The sequence below is a fragment of the Solea senegalensis genome, linkage group LG7 (assembly GCF_019176455.1).
Source record: "Solea senegalensis isolate Sse05_10M linkage group LG7, IFAPA_SoseM_1, whole genome shotgun sequence".
Lineage (NCBI taxonomy): Eukaryota > Metazoa > Chordata > Actinopteri > Pleuronectiformes > Soleidae > Solea > Solea senegalensis.
The window spans coordinates 9034050-9058334 of record NC_058027.1 but is presented as its reverse complement, the minus strand read 5'-3'; the positions used below and the strand labels follow the sequence as shown (position 1 = coordinate 9058334).

The window sequence follows — 24285 nt, the reverse complement described above, 5'->3', positions numbered from 1 at the left end:
CATTCAGCATTGATAAGGTCAGGGATGTGGAGAAAACAGGATCATCAGAACAGAATGTTTATGGTAAGTAAGTCATAAAAAATACTGAATCGCAGCACTCTAACTCATTTGGACACTTATTCAAAAAACTACTTAGTAGCTAAAAGATGATATTTAGAAATCACTGTGAGCATGTAATATTGTTAGGGCTGCAACAATCAACAATCAGTAATTAACTATTAACTACTAACTAACTAAATAACTAACTATTTTGAGAAGTGATCACCAGACATGACGTGGGGGGGGTCACATGACCAATTTACTTCAGACAGATGGCACAGCATGTGTGGACAGAGTTCATCCACCCCCTTCATCTTCTGTTGAAAACAATCACAGCAACAGCAGAAGGGGCAATGGAGATCATTATTCCAAAACCATGGAAATCATTTCACGTCATTTGACGTCTTCCTCAAAGTGGAGTGTCGTGGGATGAGATTATACGAGAAAAATGGAATGTCGAGACACTAGACTTGCAAATCACATTTAAATGGAAACACCTGCAAGTAGCAATTTGACCTGGAAACAGAACATATTGTAATTTTTAGATTTGGGTAACAGCGGTAACACCATAACCAGTACTGCAGCCCTAAAGATTGTGATAACAAATACGTCATTTAATTATGCATTTGTGTCTAAGCAGCAGTTAACTGCTTTACCAATTCAGATTTTACATACATGCAAAACACTGATAATGATAACACTGTAAACATTTAAGACTTTTTTGGCAAATATTAGTGAGGCAATTAATAACATCACACTGGCTAAATCACACCACTGTTGATAATGAGGATTAATAGTAACAAGCAAACTGGTGAGTTGGGACAGAATAAGAATCTCAGTTTGTATTAGTGCCTCGTGCCATGGGCTACTAAGAGTTTTCTACTTTTCATGGTATGTGGGTACTTTATATCCCTGTGGAAAGCCCCGGCATTGCACTCCATAGTTCAAGAGGGTTTTTCTCAATATTTTGAAGAAGTAGGTTCAAGCACCAGCTATCTGAGCTGATCACAGCATTTGACCTCAGGGTTTGTTGCTCAAACAGAGACTAACAATAGTACTACTGTTGTGTTGTTATCCAAAATTCCACTAAAATTGTGGTGGTAAGAATTTATTTAAAACACTTCATAAAAACTCAAGTACTGCTCTCTATAGTTTTTGGTCCTCCAAAAAACAAGCATCCCAAACATTTCATTCAGCAGTTGAATTAAAGAAGGTAAAATTCAAGTGGGGAGAATCAAATGGCATGTGTTAGCATTCAGGCATGCATACCAGTGCAGGAGTACTCGTCTACTCTGATGAATCCTGGCAGACAGTCACAGCCATGGCTGCCAGGCAGGTTGACACACATCGTGTTGGACTGGCAGTAATGCATCTGGGTCGCACACTCATCAATATCTGAGGACAAACAAAGCAGATACAATGGATTAGTCACTTCATGACAGTTCTCTAATGACACACTCAGAATAATGATGAAGGCAAGGAAAGGCAAATGTATTTGTACAGCCCATGAAGTGGGGCTGTAAACTCCCAGTTGACTGTAGGGTTGTTCTGGCTTTTTTTCCGTGATAATTTCATACAGTCTATGGTTAATTTCATCAGGAGGAAAGTACCAAGTGCTAATGGGGGTGTTTTCAGAGCACACCTGTTTCACAGGTAACAACGTGTCTTTAGCAAACATCCCTCTTGTTTTCACTATTTTGGATTAGCCCAACCCACGAGAGAGAGAGATTAAAGAATATCCAGTGGTTTTATTTAATTTTGAGCTTTTCGTTATAGGCTAGAATCATATAGGCCTCCTGTTACATCCATGTCAACGACATCAGCAGTGTGGCAGCATTTTACAAAAATAGATGGCAGGAAAAAAGTCAAATGCAAAGTTTGCAAGCAACAGTTTGCATATCACAGCTCGACTACAAACATGGAAAATCAAACGGTAAGCTAACTTGTATGCTCCAGGTTGCTCTGTCCGTTTTGAGTATATTAACATATCAGATTTGGCATATTTCAATGTTTTAGTCTAATAATCGTTGATTCATTTTATAACTGCAGGCGCACCCTCACGCAACGACAGTAGCAGTCCATTCGTGTCTCAGTCGTGAGCTCCTATGTTCCAACAAGACTGTTGCTTCAGTTACAAAAGCAGGGTCTCAGGGCATTAACACATTGGTTCCAGTTATTAATTAGAGCAAAGCCCATACACAAATATCCCAAAACATGACATCACTCATCAATCACACAAAACCAAGACAGCCCTTTAAAAGCAGACCTGGCTTTTTAATAATAAAAAAGAAAAAAGTAAAGAAAAGAAAAAAGCTCAAAAATGACATACAAACTTAAGGGGACAGAAGAGCATACACCAGGATTTTCTTTCCCTGATATCAGGGGTTAATTAGAGCCGGATACTGCTGGAACAAGATCCGCCACCTCTTAATTTTGGCCTCCCTGTGTTCCGGTACTTATTTGGGCAGATCCGGTACAAAACCTCCGGTAAAAATTAAATTAAGGTGCGCTGCATGGAGAGATTGAGGTTGAGTCACTGTGTCAGCGCTTCAACATTGCCAACCCGCACGCAGTCATACGGGCCTACAGAAAGTACCGAGACTCAGCTGGAAAAGAAACCCCCGATGAGCTGATGGAGTTACTTGTTGCTGTCAACAGCATTCCCATTGCAAGTGCTGAATGTGAGCGTGGATTTTCTCAAACGAACTTGATTTGCACTCCCAAGCGTGCCTCTTTACTCACATTCACCATATCAACTTTAATCTTCCTAAATCTTGTTGGACCCCTGGCTAAATTCAATCCAGTCCCGTACATGAGGTCGTGGGTGGCCAAAGGACACAGAACTGCCACAGACACACGCAGTAAAACCCGAAAAAAGAGGAGGAGAATCCGGACATGCTCGTGATGTGGGGTGTTTTGGACAACTAAATATGGTGAGCATACTGTCTATTAATAGGCCGCCATGCTAAATTAATTAATTAATTTTTTAATTGCTGACTGTATACTGTAAGTCCCACCTGTGAGATTTGGGCATTTGCCTGTGCTGTGCAGAGTAGATTATCGTCATAACATTTGTAAGTCCCACAGTGTGGCAAGTGGGCATTTTCATGTTGTTTTCAGCACGTTTTCTGTATACGTTCCGGGACCTGTGCCCGTCTCGTCATCCCTGAGCTGTCATATGTACTTTGCGTTCTGGCACATTATGATTTACAAATTAAGAACTACCTGATATCAATAATACTCCACTAATATCATGAAGTACTAAATCCTGTCTCCATACACAGAATTACTGTCTTCCTAATGTGGCCTGAAATACATTGTATAAGAATAACAACACAGAGCTCAGGGAGGCATTAAAACAGAAAGGCTGGCTCCTGATGAAATAGGATTGGAAACACACAAGGGAAGTTTTATACAGGAGGGGCCTTAATTTTTGGGTGTATGCATGTGTGCACACTGCACAGCATATTTATATGGATGTCACCAGCAGAGAACCAGTTCCCTGAGGCTAACAGGCCTTTACCCACTTAAGGGACTCAGTATGTTACCCTTAGCAGAAAGAGGGAGTATGGAGTATGTCTATATCCTCTCCTTGGATAAATACATTGCAGCTTTGAGGTTTTTAGCTCACACTTTCCTCTTACAACAGAATGAATTTGTAAGTAGTATGTAATTGACTTACATGCAACACCCAGAGGTATTTTCTCGGCAAATTTCATCCTTGGTGAGTGTACAGTAGGAGTGTTGAATTGCACAATCAAAGAAAGACAGATCATGTTTTCAGGCGTACAAAGCTTTGCCGGCCTTCAGCATAAAAGTCATTGATCTGTTAGATCAAAAAACATGGAACTTGTTTGAGTGTTGTGAGGCTGAAAAACTGTATGTGAATCCAATTCATCTTATCCTGAGGCACTGCTCCACCCTGAAAGCAGCTCATTTGATTATGCTTTATTAGAGAAAGGCACTGATGCATTGTTCAAATCTGATGAAGGCCAGCCTGTGATGTCGCTGCAGAGCCTCAATAATTCAAAGTCAAGTCAGCTTCCATTTACAGTGGTAAAAGCATTTGCTGTCAGGTTTGAGCCATGATGAGGCTTTATGGTCTCTCTTGGTCTGAGGTCCTGTAACGCCTGTGTTCATATGTCATTCATGTATGTGTGAACGTGTGTGAGTGTGTGTTTGTGTATGTATGCATGTTCACCCTCTGCAGCCTCCTCTGGGACAGTGGTAGCAGGTGAGGTCTGCTGACAGAACTGGAACTGTCATTTCACACAGAGGGGAATTCATTTTTCTGGATTCTATGTGTCTCTTCCTCCCTCCTTCTCCCCAGACCCCCCACTCCCCTTTGAGTTCACTTTCCTCATGTCTCTGTTGCTTTATTCATGCTGTGATGTAGGTCAGAGCTGGTGGGGGTGGATGGGCTAAAAATAAAGGAGGATAGGACTCTTTCTGTGCACGACTCATTTTTTGTAAGTATTTGTCAGTTTGATAACCAGCAGCGTAATTGTCTCCTGCTGCCTGAAATACCTGGATTTTCTTTCCTCTGAGTATGAAACTCAGATGTTGGATAAAGAAAAACATAACTTGTGTTTCAGTGTCAATGAACACAATTGTTGATTTTTCAACTAGGTGGTCTGCCACCTGTCTGAAATTAAGTTGAAACTAAATTGATCGATTAAAGTTTTATATGTGAGTATTATGTGTTAAACACACAGAATGTATTTTCTGCCACTTGGGTCTCTCGATTAAAACAATGACAGAAGACCCGGTTTGATGACATGGTCAAGCAGCATCAAATGATTGAAATTGCCCAGGGACAGCATCAATTGGCAGAACATGCAGCAAAGGGCAATGAATATTTGTCATAGTGAGAGTTTCTCCATTTGTGAGAAATATACAATAAAATGCATAAACAAAAGAAAACACAAAGTCTGTGTGAAAACACAAAGTACTGAATATTTCCCTTTCCACACTGATGTTTCATAGGGTAGACAAGGGTTTTCCGTGCCTATCTAAGGCAAAGGTAAATGAAAACTGAAGCTCCAACTTCAGCTGTTTTCACTGGTGGAACTGGGCAAACTGGCAAGAAAGAGAGATAGAAATAGATCATGAAAATACGATGTTTATCCGACCTTTGGCAAGTTTTGCTGCCTTCATTTCAGCTCTGTTCACCGGAGCAGGTATGACCAATCGGATTGACCGATGGCGACAGACAGCCTGATACATGTATAAGTAATAGAAGAAATATATTATATCAGTAGATTATTATATAGTAAAGTGGAGGTGGAGTGGCTCAGTGGTTAAGACCCTACCTTGTATACCAAAGACATCACGGTCGCAAGTTCGATTCCACCCCTGGCAAAATTGTACTTGATTCCATTGTAAGTCGCTTTGGATAAAAGCGTCTGCTAAATGACATGTAATGTAATGTAAATATAGTGTCTGGATAGAGATAAGAGCCGAAGAGAGATTTCTTTTTTTTTTTTGCTTTAATCCCTGTAAAGGTAAGAGATTAAGTTTAACCACATCTGTATTTATCACTACAACCCTGTATAAGTGAGTGAAATATTGATGAATGAGTAAAAATTTACTTAATTTATTAATTTTTTGCTTCAATCTTTTCCAGCAAACCAGATGAGACTGATGGAGGGGAGAACAAGTTACAAGTGTTACTAAGTTAGTGAAGATATTGAGGTATAGCCTAATAACAAAAAGTAGAGGTAAGTTTCAAGCCTAATAATACCTTGATATGGACCTCCACCAGACATGCTTGAATGATTGAAGTCCAAAAACTGCAGAGAGTGACATGCAAGGACAAACATTGTGCAATCTGTTCCTATATAATATAATAGTATTTAATTTTAAACATCTTGGTGTAAAATGTAAAAGATATTCATTGGTCAAATCATGATTTTTCACATACACAACACTCTAAAGGGGGGCTCACACACTTTACACACCGCACACGTCACGCAGGTTCTCCAGCCTTTGCCGTCTTGGTCTAAAAAAAACCCAGGAAAAACACTGTAGAAGTTATAGTTAGCTATCATCTATGTAGTAGACGCATGGCTGCACATTTGCCATGTGTTTTACGGTTAACGGGTTTTACGGGAAGTCATGCAGCTAGTGCCATGCAATACACAAGAGAGTTGGAGAGTGCGTAGAAGTATCAAGTGTGTAAACTGTTAAATTCAATCTAAGATCTACTTGGACGCCCTGCACTTCATCGTGACTGCACTCGAGCCTCTTCTTAAAGATCGTTACTTGGATGTGGGGATAAAGCGGTGAGTAGAGAAATGATCCAGGCTGCGTTGGATATGGAGAGCCCACTAGGAGACAGAGAAGCGCACAGAGCAGGAGCGGTGTGCAGAAAACAAAGGCTTGTCTGGCTGCACCAGAAGAGAGGCATGCACCCTCGTCCGATAAGTTCAATGAGATCCTCCTAAATATAGTTTCTTAATTGATTTATTCTTTGAATATTAATCTATACAATTGCAATGCCGTGACTTCAGTGAGGTAAGTACACACAGTCCCAGCCATAACAACAACATTAGATTAAAAAAGCAATTATACAGAATTGGCATAATAATTTCTTTCAGTTTCAGTTTTCAACCAAGTGTTTCCTGATTTTCGGTTTTCAACAATTTTCATTTTGGTGCATCCCTAATTAAAAAGCAGCTGAATTTGGCCATGCTTTTCTGAAACAAACTAGTGATAAGAAAAATGGATGGCAAATTAAGCAGTAACAACCACTATCTCTAATCTCATTCTTGTTTTCATCCAATCATTACTTGACATATTCACTCTGTGCAAATCACTCTTGCACTGTCAAAAAAAAGAAATGAATGAATACAAATAATACATTTCAGTGCAGAGCACTGCAATATGTAATATGCTGAATGTCACCTCAATACACGGCATAAAACAATAAAAAAAATGTATCCTCATTACTGCAATGGACTGCAATGCCTCCCTGAGAGAAAAGGGAGCCTCTTCTGAAGGAAGTAATTCATTCTGTGTGAGCTTAGGCTCCCCCAACTATGCTCCATTCCTCAAAGTAGAAACCAGAAACAAGCTTGAAAGGAACTGCTTATGTAGTAGTAAAAAAACGAAATATAATGGATAATAACACAAGGTCATTGTGAGGGCCAAGGTAATTTAATTATGGGGATTTCATTTCCATGATGAGGAACAAACTACAACACAAACAAACAATCAACATGCAGCACAAGACTACACCTCCCAGGATTTGGGAGGTGTAGTCTTGTGATGACCCCTCTTGAGCAGAAAAGAAAACAAACGACTGCTGTGTATAATTAAAGCAACAGCACTTATCCCCACCCTTGTCCTTTTAAACACAGCAGCTTAGAGCTGCGTGTGGGACATGCGGCGTGCAAAGCCAAGCAAGAACTTGTGGGTTGGAAAACTTATTGATGGTCAGGTTCAGGTGAAATAAACAGAAAGTGTGAGCAAAGTGGTTCAATCCATCAGTCAACCGTGTAGTTCCATTGTCATTCAGTGAGATAAAGAGAGAAAGACTTTCGGACATACACTGAAGGAAACTGTGTAGCAGAGTCCCTCTGTCAGACAGAGTGGAGCAGTTTACCAATGACAGATGCTGTGTGTGTGTGTGTGTGTGTGTGTGTGTGTGTGTGTGTGTGTGTGTGTGTGTTCACTCGGGTATACTTAGGGCAAAGCTTAGAAAAGTACACCTGGGTGCCCACTTACTAAAATAAATCCATACATCAGGCAGAAGGAAGTAGCAGAGTGTGCGTTTTTCCTTTCAGTTTAACGGATTATTACACAGCTGAGGTCTTACTACAACACTATATGAAGTCTGACTTCAATGGAGCAGTGTGATGTATATCACAGGGGAAACATAGCCCACCATTGCAGATTATGATGATTAAAATAAGATCAACATAAAGAACCACTTACAGAGCAACACACTGCAGTATTTTCCTCCATGACAAAATGTAAAATAACATTTGGAACTGTTGTAACTGCATTAGGGCAAATGGCATGCTTGCCTACCAGGGGAACTGTCTCATCTTTTCAAGCCTTTGGTAAAAACTGCCTCATACCTTGTGCAATACTGTATAATAATTATAAAAATGTACACTTTTCTTGCACATATTTATTACTTCTATTTCTATTTACGTCCTGGATGTGATTTGTGGCTGCTCTAAGTATGGCATCAGATTTATGTCAAAGTCGTGAGAGCAGTTAAACAAGCTCATATAAAATTATGAAAATAATATTATAATAATATGCACTTGCACAGATATTGTCATATCTTGTGCGCACAATAACCACAATTAAACAATTAAACTGTGCACACGTGGCACAGCCTCTGTTTTAAGTGCTGCAGTCATGCATGCTCGAAGGTTGAATCTGCTCACAAAGTTAAAATTTGCTCTTTTAACAGTTTGGGGGTGGAGACCAAGGAGGGCACCAGCGCTCTTATGATTGGTCACTTTTAGTGTGAATGGTGAACAGTGTATATTGTTACTGTAATGGGTAAGAACTGCAATAAGTAGGAACCAGTGTTGGGGAATGTATTGTGAGACACACAGAGAGACTGTGAGATGGGAATAAATAGCATATATTATATATAAGCTATATTAAGAATATAGACATTATCAGTACAACAGCAACACTGTTGAAACTCTAGCAGGAGACATGGGACGTCTCATGTACAACATAGAGGAAGACAGACTGAACTCATTAGAGTAACAATACAATGTAACTTAATAAAACTAACATCAAATATATACTTCAATATGAGTCGGAGCCATTAAATTAACATTACTAATTATCTGCTTCAGTCATTCCTCTGTGTGGGTGGGATCACACTGAACGTGACCAATCATAAGAAGACCAGACCCAAACTGTCAAAGGTCTGGTAGACTTGAGTGAGCAAATTTTAACCTCGAGTAGATTTCACTTGCAAGCACAGAACAGGAGCAGTTTGGCTGCACAGCTTTTTGTGCATATTGTTAATATGTTGTTATAACAAATGATGTTAATATGCAGTCATTATTATTTACTTGTGATTATGTTTTACTGCTCTCATGGCTTTTGACATAAATCTGACACCAAATGTAACACAGCAAAAGTCCTAATGTGAGAAGAATAAAGGAAATTAATTTACCCCCGGCTCTGTTGCCTTTTTAATGTTTCAACATTTTATGTCAGGGTTGAAATATATTTGTTGCTACCAGTTTGTCTGAAGGTTGAGTTGAACTCTCTTGAATATGAGGTGACATTTCTCGAATTTCAAAAATTAAGTTCAGCTGCCCTTGATTCAACTTTTCTTGGATAATCATGGCCTGGAAGACTGAGAATCTTTACAGACACAATAAATACATGTTTTATTGGACAGTTTAACAACAGTGCTACTGTGGCTCTTGGGTTTCTGGTATGCACACATAACCAAAAACCATGTAAAAATAGAAGTGAGGGCTATACTAAATAATATTTTTCAATAAAATCTGTCTGTATTGTAGCTGGTTATCCACACCAAGATCATCACGCTACCTGTAGCATGACAAATCTCCAGTGCAGCAATATTTACTTTTTTACACAAAGGATGGTTCATGTTTCCTTTATAAGCTCCTAACAAATGTGACAATGTGTCCTTATGTGCCCGACACTGATGCCGACATAATAATGTATGCAACAGGCTTTGATCGAACACATATGCTCAATGCATTGCATACACACAGTTAGTCAAGGGACAAACTGATCGTCAGGTCGTGCAGATGATGTGACAGATGTGGTAAAAAAGATGATGACAGAGGAAAACAGACACTAACAATAAAAAATCATCAAGTCACAGTGGGTTACCTCAAGAGTAAAATGCATAAATAGACTTGTTCCACCTGAATGATCTTTACAATTTATTATAGTTATTATTATAATTAGTAGTAAATATTATTATTATTATTATTATTATTATTATTACTACTACTACATTAGCTGTCAGTCCCACAAAGGCACAACACAAAACACACAAACAGGGACACACACAACCAAATTTTTCAGGAAAATAATACTTTTATGCAAGGCAATATAGGAAATGTCTCAGATTATTGGACAAATTCAACTACTATTAAATAGTTGCTAGGTAACACTGGTGCCTTGAGGCTAACAACTTGCATGATCTAACCCAGTGACGTTGCTAGGTTTTTAATGTAATGTGTCCCAGGACCCAAGGGTAGTCTTTTATGTGGGTCCCAGGGACATTTTATGAGTCCCAGGGAAAAATTATCCCATTTCCGATGACCTTTTGGTTTGTCATTTTGGCTGACCACACATAATTAATATATATCTTTCACATGCTGACTAATCACTTTCCCACACACTTCTATGTCTGATATTCAACATACAAATAGACAATGAAGAAAACAAGAACTCCATAAGTAGAAAATTATTATTTAACATGCGTTTTAAACCCATCCATTTGTTTATATTACTTTACTCTAAATGTAGGTCACAATATACAGTGCTTTGCAAAGGTATTTACCCCCCTTGGCTTTTTACCTATGTTGTTACATGTTGCCTTTAGTTCAAAGTTTTTTTTTTTATCTAGATTTTATGTGATGGATCAGAACACAAAAGTTGGTGAAGTGAAATGACAAAAATATCCACATGAAACTATTTTTTAGAAATAAAAAACTGAAAATTGGCATGTGCATATGTATTCAACCCCTTTGTTATAAAGCCCATAAAAAGCTCTGGTGCAACCAATTACCTTCAGAAGTCACGTATTTAGTGAAATATTGTACACCTGTGTGCAATCTAAGTGTCACATGGTCTGTCAGTGCATATAAACACCTTTTTTGAAAGGCCCCAGAGGCTGCAACACCTAAGCAAGAGGCACCACTAACCAAACACTGCCATGAAGACCAAGGAACTCTCCAAATGAGTAAGGGACAATGTTGTTGAGATGTATAAGTCAGGGTTAGGTTGTAAAAAAATAAGCAAATCTTTGATGATCCCCAGGAGCACCATCAAATCTATCATAAACAAAGGGAAAGAACATGGCACAAACCTGCCAAGAGACGGCCACCCACCAAAACTCATGGACTGGGCAAGGAGGGCATTAATCGGAGGCAGCACAGAGACCCAGGCGCATTTCCACCGGCTCTACTCGCCTCGCCACGGTTTAAGTAGCGTTTCCACTAGCATAGTACCTGGTACCAGGTACTACTTTTAGTACCTGCTCCGGCGAGGTTCCAAGCGTGCTAGTAGTAGGTACCATGCGATGATTGGTCAGACTGCCGACCACTGACTGGTCAGAGTATCGTCACAGGAAGAGACCTCCCACACACAAATCAAGCCGAACAGTGTCTAACTGTAGATCACTTAAAACTACTTAACTATCCTAAAAACGTGGGTTAATCTCCAACAACTACCAGGGACACCTCTATATTTAACAGGAGTTAAATATAGAGGTGTGGTGTATTTAGGGACAGCGTCGGCGATTGTGAGCGGCATCACAGACCGCTGCCGCTGTAGTCTGTAGGAGGCTGTACTCCGGAGACACCGAACAGCGCCGAATTGTAGATAAGTTAAAACTACTTAACAATCAGAAGGTAAATGTGTCCTTTCTGAATTATTTGCGTCAGAGACGCAGAACGCAGGGCTAACAACATCACTGCACTCTATCAGTCACATTGCAGACAATAGGAAAAAGAAAGCAAAGGCAAGTGTTTCACTCTTATTATTCGGACAGCTTCAACTATGTTCTTGGATGGTTGCTATATTAACAAAACATTCATTTTTAAGACTCTGCACATCATTGAAAGTGACGTATAAGATAATGAGAGACAAAGAGGCAAAACATTCCAGAAGATGAGAATGAAGAAAGAACCTGCATGTGGGATATCAAAGAACAGCATTGCACTTGATGTGGCTGCACCAACGACAGGCAGCAAGCATTTCACAGGACAACTGGTATGTGTGAGAATTAAGCATTCTCACACAATGCAGTGTGAGAATGCTTAATTAGTTTTATTGTAATTCACATCCAGAGCTGATACCTGGTGTGTATGCTGACAAAACTGTGAGCGTGTGTTTAAATGTGTGTATTTCTTTTTTGATATTAATTTGAATTTTTACAACAGCTTGAATATGGAGGCAGTAGTCTGTGTCAGAAAACTAGTTTAGTGTTCTTTTCAAGTCAGTGGAGCATAGATGGGTAGGAAGAAAGGGGTGAAATGTAACAATCTGAAGCCACATTTTGGTTGTGGAAATTAACATTTCATGGTGCAGTTCAACATTTTGAGCATGTAAAATACACTCAGTGGCCACTACACCAAAAAACCAGCTGTGTTTGCTCAGTTTGGACACAGGAGTTGTTGGTCCACTGCTGTCTAAATCTGTAAGTTCAATAGTGTTATCGTGCGAGTGTTCAGTGAAAATCTTTTGTTTGGATTTACGAAAGTAGCACAAACAACCAAACAAGGCAGTGAATCAGGGACTCGCTGCAATATCCTACAAGGTGGTTTAGCTTTCAGCCATGTTGGAGTTGTGGTTGAGATTAAATGCCATTCACTTGCTCCGCATTATCTCTCCGACCTCCTCCTTGTGCACCGTCCCTCCCAGAACCTGCGGTATGCTGACCTAGGTCTCCTCTCTGTTCCCCGGACCTGCAGGCAAATCTCTGGCAAGAGGGCTTTCAGTGTCGCTGCTGCTCTGCTCTGGAACTCACTCCCTGGCCGTTCGCCAGGCACCAACTCTTTGTTGAAGCGACACTTGTTCCAGCAAGCTTTTGCCACCTGATTGTTTGTTTTCATCTCTGTTCTTAACTGTACAGCGACCTTGGGTTTCGTGAAAGGCGCTTTATAAATCTAAGTCATTTTTATGATTATTATTATTATCCTTATGGACCCTGTCAATATGTCAACATGCAGCTGTAAATTTAATTTTGTATTTTACGACTTTGTTTGTGTGTATTTACACTGGTATGATCGCAAACATAATAATATAGCACAGCTCTACGCTCCACTCCTGTGGTATTCTCAATGTTTGTAAAAACGGCAGCAGGCACAGAAGTTAATTTTTCATTGAAGGATCTTGAATGTGATATAATGTTAGTCTGACAGGGCCTCATATTGTTTAACTTTATAATACCTCAAACTTCATGTTGCCGTTGGCACAGGCTTGTAGATTGTTGCTGGTATTAACAAGCTTATTAGAGACTTCTGTTATAATATAAGAGTTTATAAATATTTTTTACATGTCCTACAAACTGTTGTGTCCCATTTTTCTGAATGGTATGTGCCAGTTGGGGGGGAGGGGGGGGATACTGACGGGATCACATCAGCAAAGTGATAGCAGAGTACTGTAGTTGAGGAGAAAGCAGGGGAAGTGCAGCATTCTCACACTCATTCTTTCATTCACCACCACTTCCCCTCTCTGACACACATGCGCGCACGCACACACACACACAGCCACACACTGTTATTTTTAATTGTGTCTGGAGTCTGGAGACTGTTGGGAGGGCTGCAGCAGCAGATGGTCAGCAATAGCTCTCATTGTCTCACTGATATGGCAACAGAGAGCAAGGCGTGTCCTGTTCAGATTCGGCCCCCAGCTTGGAGACACCACCACCTCGTCCTGCATCAGATTTCACAGTCACCCTCTGCCTCATAATTAAGGCAGGTCCCTGTGGTTCCACTTGACAGCAGAGAGCAGACGGAGGTCACAGAAAGAGGAGGCCAGGTCAGTACCTCCAGATGCAAAGGAACTGAGCCACTATTGTGTTCCAGTATGTTTAAGAGCCCCATATACATGCTCTCATGTCACATGAACATATGTTTATATATACTTGTGGGAAACATTTCTTTATATTTAACCCTGAAATCTACCTTAGCCCTACATGTGTCTTTTGAAATAAAAAAAAAAGACTAAATATAGATGGAGGGAATTATAACCTGTTTCAGAAAACCATCTTTGCTGGATGCTTACTAATGATAATAAGACATTGAAATTTATGCTTGGAAATTTTAGTATTGAAGACTCAGAGTGTTTTAATGTTTTCACCAGTTTGTACTGGGCATTCTCTTTTATTGGCATCTTAAAGGTAGGATTGGACATCCTGGAAAAACTGTTTGAGCAGGCTACATTCGATTTCAAAAGTCCAAGCCCCTTTCTTCAGACTTCACTCCAAAGCTACGTCTCCAGAGCACAGGAACACGCAATGAACACAGATTCACGAGCACTGCACTGCATTGGTAACTTTCAGTACTATTTGGTGATGCTAAGTTTCTGGATACTTTTGATTTTTGGGACGTGACTATCTCTGTGTTTCTCAGTATAGTGGTGTTTGAGAGATTTGTTTCACATCGAGACAGACTAAGCCACAGCAACATTACACTAGTAAAGCACGGCGACTGCAGAAAGGTTGGGGTGTAATGGAAAACAGATAGAAGCGTAAATGTATTATCACAAATGCTCCCCCAGAAAGGTCTAGGACAGAGCATACAAGTAATAGTACATAATGTTACAGCCAGCGCTATCCTTCCATTTTTAATCCTGACCTATCCTAAATCTAATCTTAATCCTTAATCTGTGAAAATATTTCTCTCTTTCAATCCTCAAATGCATCTAATACACAAACATTCACTAACCTTAAACTTGTTCTAGAAAGCCCAAAGCCACATTTCAGAAACACTGTCCTAATTTAAAATTCTAAACCACAACGCCCATCACTTGTGTTGAAGTATGTGACTGGATCAAAAGCGACAACTGTAACCGACGGAGCAGCTCCTGTCCTCATGGTAGCTCAAATGGATATTCACTCCAGTTTTTGCTAAAGTGGAGGTCTTTTAGGACAAGGTGTTGATAACTAACTTTGGTAATACATCAGTTATGCAGGACCACATATGTTTCTGACAGCATCGATGTTTGTCTTATGTTCTGCCAGCTGCAAGACCTGCACTTCCCACTTCCAAAACTGTGGAAAAAAAAGTATGCATCATGATTGATCCTGATAACGTAGTGCATCTGAGTCTACAGTGTAACAACTTTATGTTAGATATATACAGGCAGTTGATTTTCAGTTCTTGGAACTTTTTTTACTGGAGTTAATAAATGTATTCATTGTTTTTCAAAGTCAGTTTTTAAAGTGAAAAGTGAGTAAACAACAACATGTTCAAATTAAACTTCATTTAAATTTATATTTCACATAATCTCAATTTTCCATATAATCAAAGGTATACATATTTTCATATTATCATAATTGTGTTGCTTGCCTCAGACAACAGCGTGACCCATAGGAATGAACTTTATATGACAGATTTTGCTCATAAAGTGTGTGCTCAATATAATACTGACATTGGTGGCAGCTACATGGAGGATAATGTTGGGGAAGAAAATTACATTAAATGCTGAACTCCCAGGGTTATGAAACTCTTTGTACTAGGAATATGACAGAATATTAGACTCTGTCAATATAGCAACTCAGAATATGATCTTGGGTTGTGTGCAGTGTGTGACAACTGTGCCACTCATGTGTTGCATCTCAGGCAGCTCTGGTTTTCACACAGGGGGTGTGTCTGCAAATTGCAGATGGATCTGCAAAAAAATAGAAAATGAACAGGCCAGAGGTATATTCCAAAAGAGAGCAGGCAGTGTGACTTTTCCAGTCTTTTCCTCTTTTCCATTTGTTTATCCAAAATTCTCTTCTAAGAACACAGACACATGCTGGTGAAGATTCCTCTTTGACTCTCCAACATTAACTGTGAAATCAATGCATGTCTGCTGGCAGTGTTGCTTTTAACTCCAAGATGTGCTTGGAACTAAATGTCCACTGTGATTGTCAGGCCAACTGTGCCGCAGTCAACATAGTTTATTTTCTTTCATTGAATCTAATCTAATGAGTGCCTGGAGTGAAGGCTGGCAATTTTAAAACACCCAGTGATGCTAACAAGCCATCACAGGTGGCTAACAAGCTGAAACATTAAATAATAATGATTGCTACTACAAACAGAAATAAATACCAGGAGCTCATTTAACTTCGTATGTGTCAAGTCCTTCAATTTTCTCCCTTAACTTTCCCAATAACTTCCCTCTAATTTTCCAATATTGCTTTACATTTATCCTTGCAGTCCATTTTGGCTCATGCACTTGTATCCTGCCAGCCACAGCTCAATCTACCCACGCTGGGCACACCTCCTTCATTTACTCACATCTGCTGATGCTATCAGCTCCTGATTCACTGTAGCCACCTCAACTCTTATCAGTGATACAGAATCGTGATTCACCGAGCAGCTGACTTTATAGGCAGTCTGAAGGACAGCTTGGAATGAGTAGCATATAATGGAATATGCCGCCAGCACAAACAGTAGGAAGAGCCACTTGTAATATGATCTGCTCCAGCACTTAAATATCAAATGCAATTAAATGCCAGTGATGGCAGGACAGAGATGAGCCGCATGTGTGTCTGAAAACAAATTTGCTCTCAATCGGCTGTGACACCTTTATATAGTCGGCTCCCATTTACTGTGTCGAAGCAAAACAGCAGGTCTGCTGATTCTACCCTAAAGGGGGGGAAATCGTCTCACTGTTTCATATTGTGAAATGAGGACAGACTGAGAAGGAGATGACATTGTGAGGACACAAACAATTATCTGATTGTTCCTCTACCATGAGAGGAGAACTTAATGTGCATCGGATCTCTTTCACTCTCTTTTCTAACCTTGGGTTTTCTCCAGTCAAGTATAATTCTGAAACTTTTATAATTTTAGAGGGGAGCAAACTGTTTTTTTTCCAAGATAACACCCTCAATTGTGTGGTGTCTCAAGATCAATTTAAACATGGTGAGTCCGAGACAAATTCACAAGATTACCATGGGCTGCATGCATGATAAAATCATTTTTTTAAAGATATTGTGTTGTGTCTGCTCTTTCTGTTGCTCTTGTTTATTACTTGCTGTAAACAACTCAAGCTCTTCTTTTAGCTGCCCCAGTCCTGTTCTCCATCCTCAGCCTCAGCAGTGAACTCTGGTAACCTGCGATGGGTTGGAGTTGTCTCTGGGCAGAGAAAGGTGACATGGGGAGGGTGCACTCAGCAGAGCACCAGGTCAGCCCTTTGGCTCATGTTTTTTTTGTTTTTTTCATATTCCACAAGTTACACACTGGAGGACTTCACTTGGGACAGAGAAAGTAGTGGGATAGTATGTGTGTGGGTGTCTTTGTGTGTGTGTGTCAGTGAGAGAGAGAGAGAGAGAGAGAGAGAGAGGGGGAGAGAGAGAGAGAGACCTTTCTACAAGGGCAAAAAGCTCAGGGGGGGGGCAGACAGAGATTAATGATAGGAGGTGACAAGTCTATTTCAATGTAAGAGGGAGGAAGTACTGTCATTGTATGTTCAGCAGGGGGGGAAAAAAGGGGATGGGCTTCGGTGGGGGTGGGGCAAGGCCTGCAGATTTAACTTCATCTCAGTATTTTTTACTTCAAGATGATGATGATTCTGGTGATTAATTAAAATCTCACAAAAAAACAAGCTCTATTTTAAATGTCACAGGGTTCACAGTCATACTGACACATTTGAGCTATTCACTGTACCAATATACTCTTGCCTATTGGAACAAGGGCCTTTCTGCATGAATTTTGCATGTTCACCCTGTGTGACGCATCGCAAACTGGGACTGGGACCATAGTGGAAAAGGGTCATATGTGACCCTGTGACGGACTGGCGACCTTTCTGGTAACACAAGCATTCCCTTTTTTCTAATGTCATGTAAACATACTGACTGTACTGCAGTTCCAGTGTGATATAATGTCTTTAGCCATATTCCTGAAGAGGATGAAAAACTACACGGTGGAGATGACATTTATAAATATGTGCACAGCTGGATAGAGGACTCACATCACAGTGCTGTTAGACATTCACACAAATGATCTCTTTGGGGCAAAAAAGCTGCAGGTAAATTAAAACTCCAGAAGTTGTGCTTGATCAGTGAAGAAATGGGAACCATTTTGAAATCCATCTCCACAAACGTGTCTCACACTCCTAATCACAGTCAGCCTTGATTGTTAAAATAAAGACTTTAGATTTAAATGGCTCAAGTCTGCGATAACTGGCCCACAAAAAACATATTTTGTCATCCTGCTATTTCAGAAACTGCAGGATGTAATTGACTAAAAAAACTGAAATGGCAAGTATGTTCAATTCCGATTATAAAGAAATACACTGAAGGTGCCTCACAGTGGCTAAGTAAACACCAAGAAACACCTTAACATGGTGAACTGATATGAATTCCAGTTGAAATGTGACACAGAGGGCAATGATTATTTTTCATACTTACATTTTTATATGCCACAAATCTTGATTTTTATTTTAATGTTGTAATACACTTTGACCCCCACCCTAGAATCTCATCTCTGAAATAATGGAAGTTTCCCCCAGACTGGAAGGAACCACTTTGTGTGTATTGTGTCTTTTATCACTTAATAATAATTGAATCAATCATATATACTCCATACTCCAAAGTGTCTCCTCAATATTTCCTGTTTGAATTGGCTCACATTATTGGCTCGATTTTTCCTTGTGTGTATGTGTCTGCATGTGAGTGTGCATGTTTGAGTGAATGACATGTGTGAGTGAGTCTCGGTGGATCCTGGGAGCTGATTGGTCCTGTACTGGAGGAATCCGTATAAGAGGCCTGAACAGCCCAGCTGCAGTGAACTTCCTCAAACCACTCATATTGTGTTCTTGATTGTAATAAACCGCTGAAATGGTTTGTTTGATGTGTTGCAGGTGGTTTCTTGGGAGTTGGAAAGAGGAAGTCTCCTTATCAATGTTGCGATCAGGTTTTCCCCTAGGCCTGGTCATAACAATTATCATATACTGCCGATGATTAAACGGTCATCAGATGAATTGTATCCTGACACAAATTTCCATTTGGTAAGTATTTGGGGAAATCCTGGTTGGATATTTAAGGAGAGAGAGAAGACACATTTGTATGTTTATGCTGGCTATAGCTTACCCACTTTTGGACATTGCAGTAAACTTGTATGTTAACCATTCGTTCCTGATATTACCTTGTTGTGATTTAATTTTGGTTGCAAAGGATCTGTTTTCTGTTATTAAGTCTTGAGTTATATGGTTAGTTTATTTAGGTAACATTTATACCCTCAACCTCTGAGTTGAATAGAAAAGATTGAGCATCAAAACCTCTGAATATCTCAACCCGGATGTCAGGGTTGTTTGCTCATGTTAAGAAGGTCACTAAATAGCTTAAGCCTATCTGCCATCCCTGAACTAAGGTAGGGACGAGTTAAATATTGGGTTCCTGAGAACCTTAGTTATATGCTAAGTTTCACTGGGTGCTATTCATACCTTAACCTCTGAGTTGGGCTGAAAAGATCAAGTATCATGTTCAAAAACATCTGAATATCTCAACCCAGGCACCAGGGCTATTCTTCCATGTTAAGAAGGTAAGCATTGAAATTGCAATGCTAATTCCGCACTTTTTAGACCCACTTGTAGAGGGACGGGACATTCCCTGAATGTAAACACTGTCCTGTATCTTTGCTAACAGGACCAAGTGTCACTGGTTGGCACGTAACAAAGACAAGAATGAAGATATTTCTCAAGTTAGGGGAAACTGAGGTTGGGAAGCACAGATTTCCAAAAACACTTACCCTATTCTAGTGATACAAAGCTAAATGCAAATCGGTGTAGTATTCCTTTAAGTGAAAGCTGATTTCCTGAGATTACTTTTTGTCATGCTCAAACTAAAATTAGAAAATGATTACCATTCTAATGGTATAACTGTGTGAAAAGAGTTTAATTTGATCATCACAATACAGAAACTTCAAAGAGTTAAAATGTTAATAAAATTGCATTTCTAAAACAATTTACTTGGAAATATGAAGACAAAACAACATGTGGTCTGAATACTCTGAAGCCATTGTAGTTGTTTATTTTCCACTAATTAACTAATCAAAAAGATAACTGTTACATATATGAATCAGTGAAGTGTTTAATGTGTGTATAAGTTAATGCAAAGAACTTTGAAATCAGTGCAGGAAATTCTTTGATAGAATAGTTTCATGCCTTCAGCAGAATCTATGATGAGAGGCTCAGAATGCACTTTGAGTATTTTGCGTATCTTTCATTCTCTCTGTATATTAAGTAACACATCTATTGTTTTTATGATATACACAATTTGCAGCTAGAATTCAAATCATAGGCATTACCATCATTTGCAGGACAGTGTGGAATAACACTGCTTGCAAGATTGCTGTATGGTGGGAAAGGTTGGAACACATGCGGGTGGTCATTCTTTCTCTTGTAGTAATCCCATGGGATCACCTCTCTTTACATTGTTCTGCTTTTCCTGCATAGCATCAAACCGGGTGTCAATTCAGTTCCCTAGCAACAAAGGTAAACAGATGCTTTTACTGCATTTCTTGACAAAGGGGAAGCAGTGGAGCATGAATCACAACAAAGACAAGAAACAGTTGAAGTCCCTGCTCTCTGACCACAAGAGTCAGTAAGTAGGGTATTTGTGCATTTGTGAGTGAATTTCTATCTGTGATAGGTTAGGGTTAGGGTAAAGCACTTAGTTGTGATGGTTAAGGTTAGGGTAAGGAGCTAGGTAATGCATTATGTCAATGATGTGTCCTAACTAAGATATAAAAGCAATTGTGTGTGTGTGTGTGTGTGTGCATTACTTCTACAAATCTGACATAGCAGATCATTCAGAACATTCTACTGGATTTTTCTGGAGAGCTTGATTTAGTTTTAATAGCAAACTGCTCAGTTACATTTGCAGTGCACTGTGTGTGAACAGTATAGTGGAATGGCTAAGGATGACTGAAATCAATACAAGCCATCGTCTCCAGACGATAAAGTTGCCACCAATTATTAATTTACATGGTTCACGGTAATACAAATATGCCCATTACAGGTTTATGGAATCCAAGTTGATTTTCCTGAAATGGCTTGATTTGTATGACCAACATTTAGTCAAAACTATCATGTGGTAGGGCTGAGCAATTAATCACAATCACAATGTCAATAAGTCCTACAACAATTTTCAAATTGCAGGAGGCACAATATTTCTTAAAGCCAAAATGCGTGTCAAATTACTAATTTTAGATTCAATATTGTCGTGACCTATACACATCATATTCTACACAGAAGAAAACATCTCACAGATCTGCACAGACATTGTAGTATCTGATTCAGCTAAATTGTCTAGACTGTGTTAAAGATGTGCATTTAGAAGAACAGGAACTTCCTCATGAGAGAGTTGACTTTGCATTACCTACAATCTGGGTACAACAGAAGTCTGTATGCCAGACCTGAAAACAATGCTTGTAAAAGAAGCGCAGATGATTCCTGTGTTGACTGAATGGCACCAATGTCAAAACCTGAGCACTCTAAGATGTACGATCGTGTGAATGTATAGAATGAGCTGACACAACTTGTTTCCCAGGAAAAGAGGGGGAAACCGTCAAATGTGGGTTTTTAGATAAGGATGTTAGAGAAACCCTTAAAAGTAGGTACCTGCTCCTGCGCAGGCAGAATTGTTCGGAGATTCGGCAAGAACATTCTCCCGAGCTGCTGCAGCGTTCTGTCTGATGCTTGACTTAACCAAATAAAATCCCTTTTGTTCGGTACGAGTCTTGTGTCTGAGGGGTTCTTTTTACACCATCAACTCATCACCTATCATTCGTAAGAAGAAGGAAGCCTGACAAAAACGACAACATCACACTAATTGTAATAATTTTGAATATTAAATAGAAAAAGAGAATAACTATCTAAAAATGGCCATTCCCTTTCATATCACGAATCAAATCGCAATTTCAGTCAAAATAATTGAATTTAAGTAAATCCATCAGAGGACTGGTCTGTGATTATCACCTGCAAATTTACCCTGCAATTAAATTGTTTTTGTAAAAAAATATCTAAAATACATGAATATGTTCAAGGTTCTATGGCCAGTAGGTGAGATTGGGGTATTTTGGACGAAAGGGTTGGTCATACAAATTGTCTCACTGACCTTGTCTTGTGCATACTGCAGGGAAAAATGACTTTTGACACAGGAACTGTACATTTACATGGGCACTCCTGGCTTTGTCCTTGTACCTGCCTTCCTCCACTAAATAATTCCTTGCTGGGTTATTTCAATCCTGAGGGGTTCAGAGGGAGCTCTTATCCATGCTGGCTGACACACCAGGATGCTGCTCTCCATTCCAGAGTGACATCTTCCTCTTCACTTCAAGGTCACCTATCAGTTGGATACAGTAGCAGATTTCAGCTCAGAACTTCAACCTGCTTTCAGCTCAATGATTTTATTTTAGCTGTTTTTTTTTCACTTCATGAAGTGTGTGTCTGAGTGCACATATGTGTGTAAACGTGTGTTCTCTCCACCACTGTGATGTCATGATGAATTGGTGGCCAGCAAAGTGGAGAGAGGTGCATAACGAGAAGAGGAGAGTGAAAGCGATTCCTCCTCTGCATTTTATCACTCTATTTCATCATGGAAATCACCTCTACATTTCTCCATTCATCTCTTATTGTCATTGGCAAAACTCATTTCCTATCAGTACCAGTGTTGTGTGTGTGTGTGTGTGTAAGTCAAGTAAAAGGAAAAGGGGAAATGTGCTAAGCTGACTCCATGCAGTTATGTTTGCACATGAGCAGTTAAATTAATGAACTAATGCTCATGCTAAGTTTTCACATTAGCAAACAAACTTGTTGTGAAGAAACCAAGTGTTTTTTTTATGATTATATAATGATAATTAATTGTCCCAAGTGGACTTTAGCAGTGAAGCCCCTTGGCTTGGTGCCACTTTGCAAATGTTCGGTTGCTGACACATGATGGGTATAGAGTAGGTACACAAAAGTCATGGTTTGGTACATACCTATTCTTAATAGAGACTTAAATGGCAGGGGGTTCCGCATTTGCACAGATTGTGCAATCTGTTTTTTCCTTGTGATATTTCCGGTGATATCTACATTACAAATGAGTTATCATGTATGACGTACTACCAGCAGCAGGACATTTCTGCTCTGCATTAGCATGTTACCGCTGGACATATTTTGAAAATATATACATATATGTGAACATTTGTTCAGTACATGTGTGCCCCGAACATCTTGTACAAGACAAATTACACCTAGAGTACAAAATTGTGTATAAGGCAACTGTAAAGTTAAAGTTAAGCATGAAAACACTGTGAACATAGGATACTGATTTCTAGCTCAAAACACTGCTGAGTCAACATACAGCCTCATAGAAAAGCTAATCTGTGTGTAAGGCCTCATTTAAAAGCCACTGTAGATGTATACACAGACCAGATGAGGGGCATAGCTATGGACATCTATACTGTACAGAACAAGCATCTGCACATGCATGTAGAAAAAGAGGAGTTACTTTGTCTACTTTTGCAGAGAGACCTAAAAGGGATAGGTCAGTCTTTTTGAAATGTGGTTGTATAAGGTATTGACATATCAATTACTGACTTCACAGCCAGGCACTCGCTCTCACTAATGATATGGCTGTTGAGAGAAGAGAGAGAGAGAGAGAAATATGTTGCCAATTGACAAAAGGCTCAACTAAAATCTTCCTCATAAAAGTTTAGAAAGGTGTACAAAATGTAAATGTCACAGATATTGTGGTTGTACTTGAATTGAACAAATATTCAATAAATTTACAGATGAGCTAAGTTGTGAGAATGAATTTACACTATAGGGATACACTCTCTTGTCGAAAGTTTTCCAGCTGGTATACATTGGACTATTTTGGAAACATGACTGTCAGGACCAGCAGGGCCTTCTCTGCTGGCCCTGACAATATCAAAAAGTATGTATTATTCTTATTCTTATTATTACCATCATTCTTCTTCTTCTTCTTCTTCTTCTTATTATTATTATTATTAATAATAATAATAATAATAATAATAATAATAATAATAATAATATATATATTTTATAATCAAATTAATGTGTGTCTGAATGTGTCTGAATTCAATTACTTTTTCAGTATGTTATGATTATATTTCCAGAAAGAATATGGTTATTTTTTTGTGAAGCTGAGCTGGATTTTCCTGGATGTCATTAAACGCATCATAGCTCCGTGGACCTGCTCTAATAGTATTGCTGGCCTTTCGTTGAAGCTGCCATTTCTTATTTGGTTATAACTTTGACTGACGTGTGTCGTCAGCCAATCAAAATGTGATGCATAGTGACAGAACGCCCCAGGCCCAGCGATGTGTCTGG

The 24285-nt window shown here is 39.4% G+C and overlaps 1 protein-coding gene across 1 annotated transcript in view; it reads right to left on the bottom strand.

Annotated features, from left to right (window-relative positions):
• Positions 1–24285, bottom strand: part of LOC122772172 (protein kinase C-binding protein NELL1-like) — a 232010-nt gene that overhangs the window by 61976 nt on the left and 145749 nt on the right. Inside the window, exon 13 of the mRNA XM_044029913.1 lies at positions 1309–1434. Coding sequence (XP_043885848.1) covers positions 1309–1434 — 126 coding nt within the window. The remainder of the gene's footprint in view (positions 1–1308; positions 1435–24285) is intronic.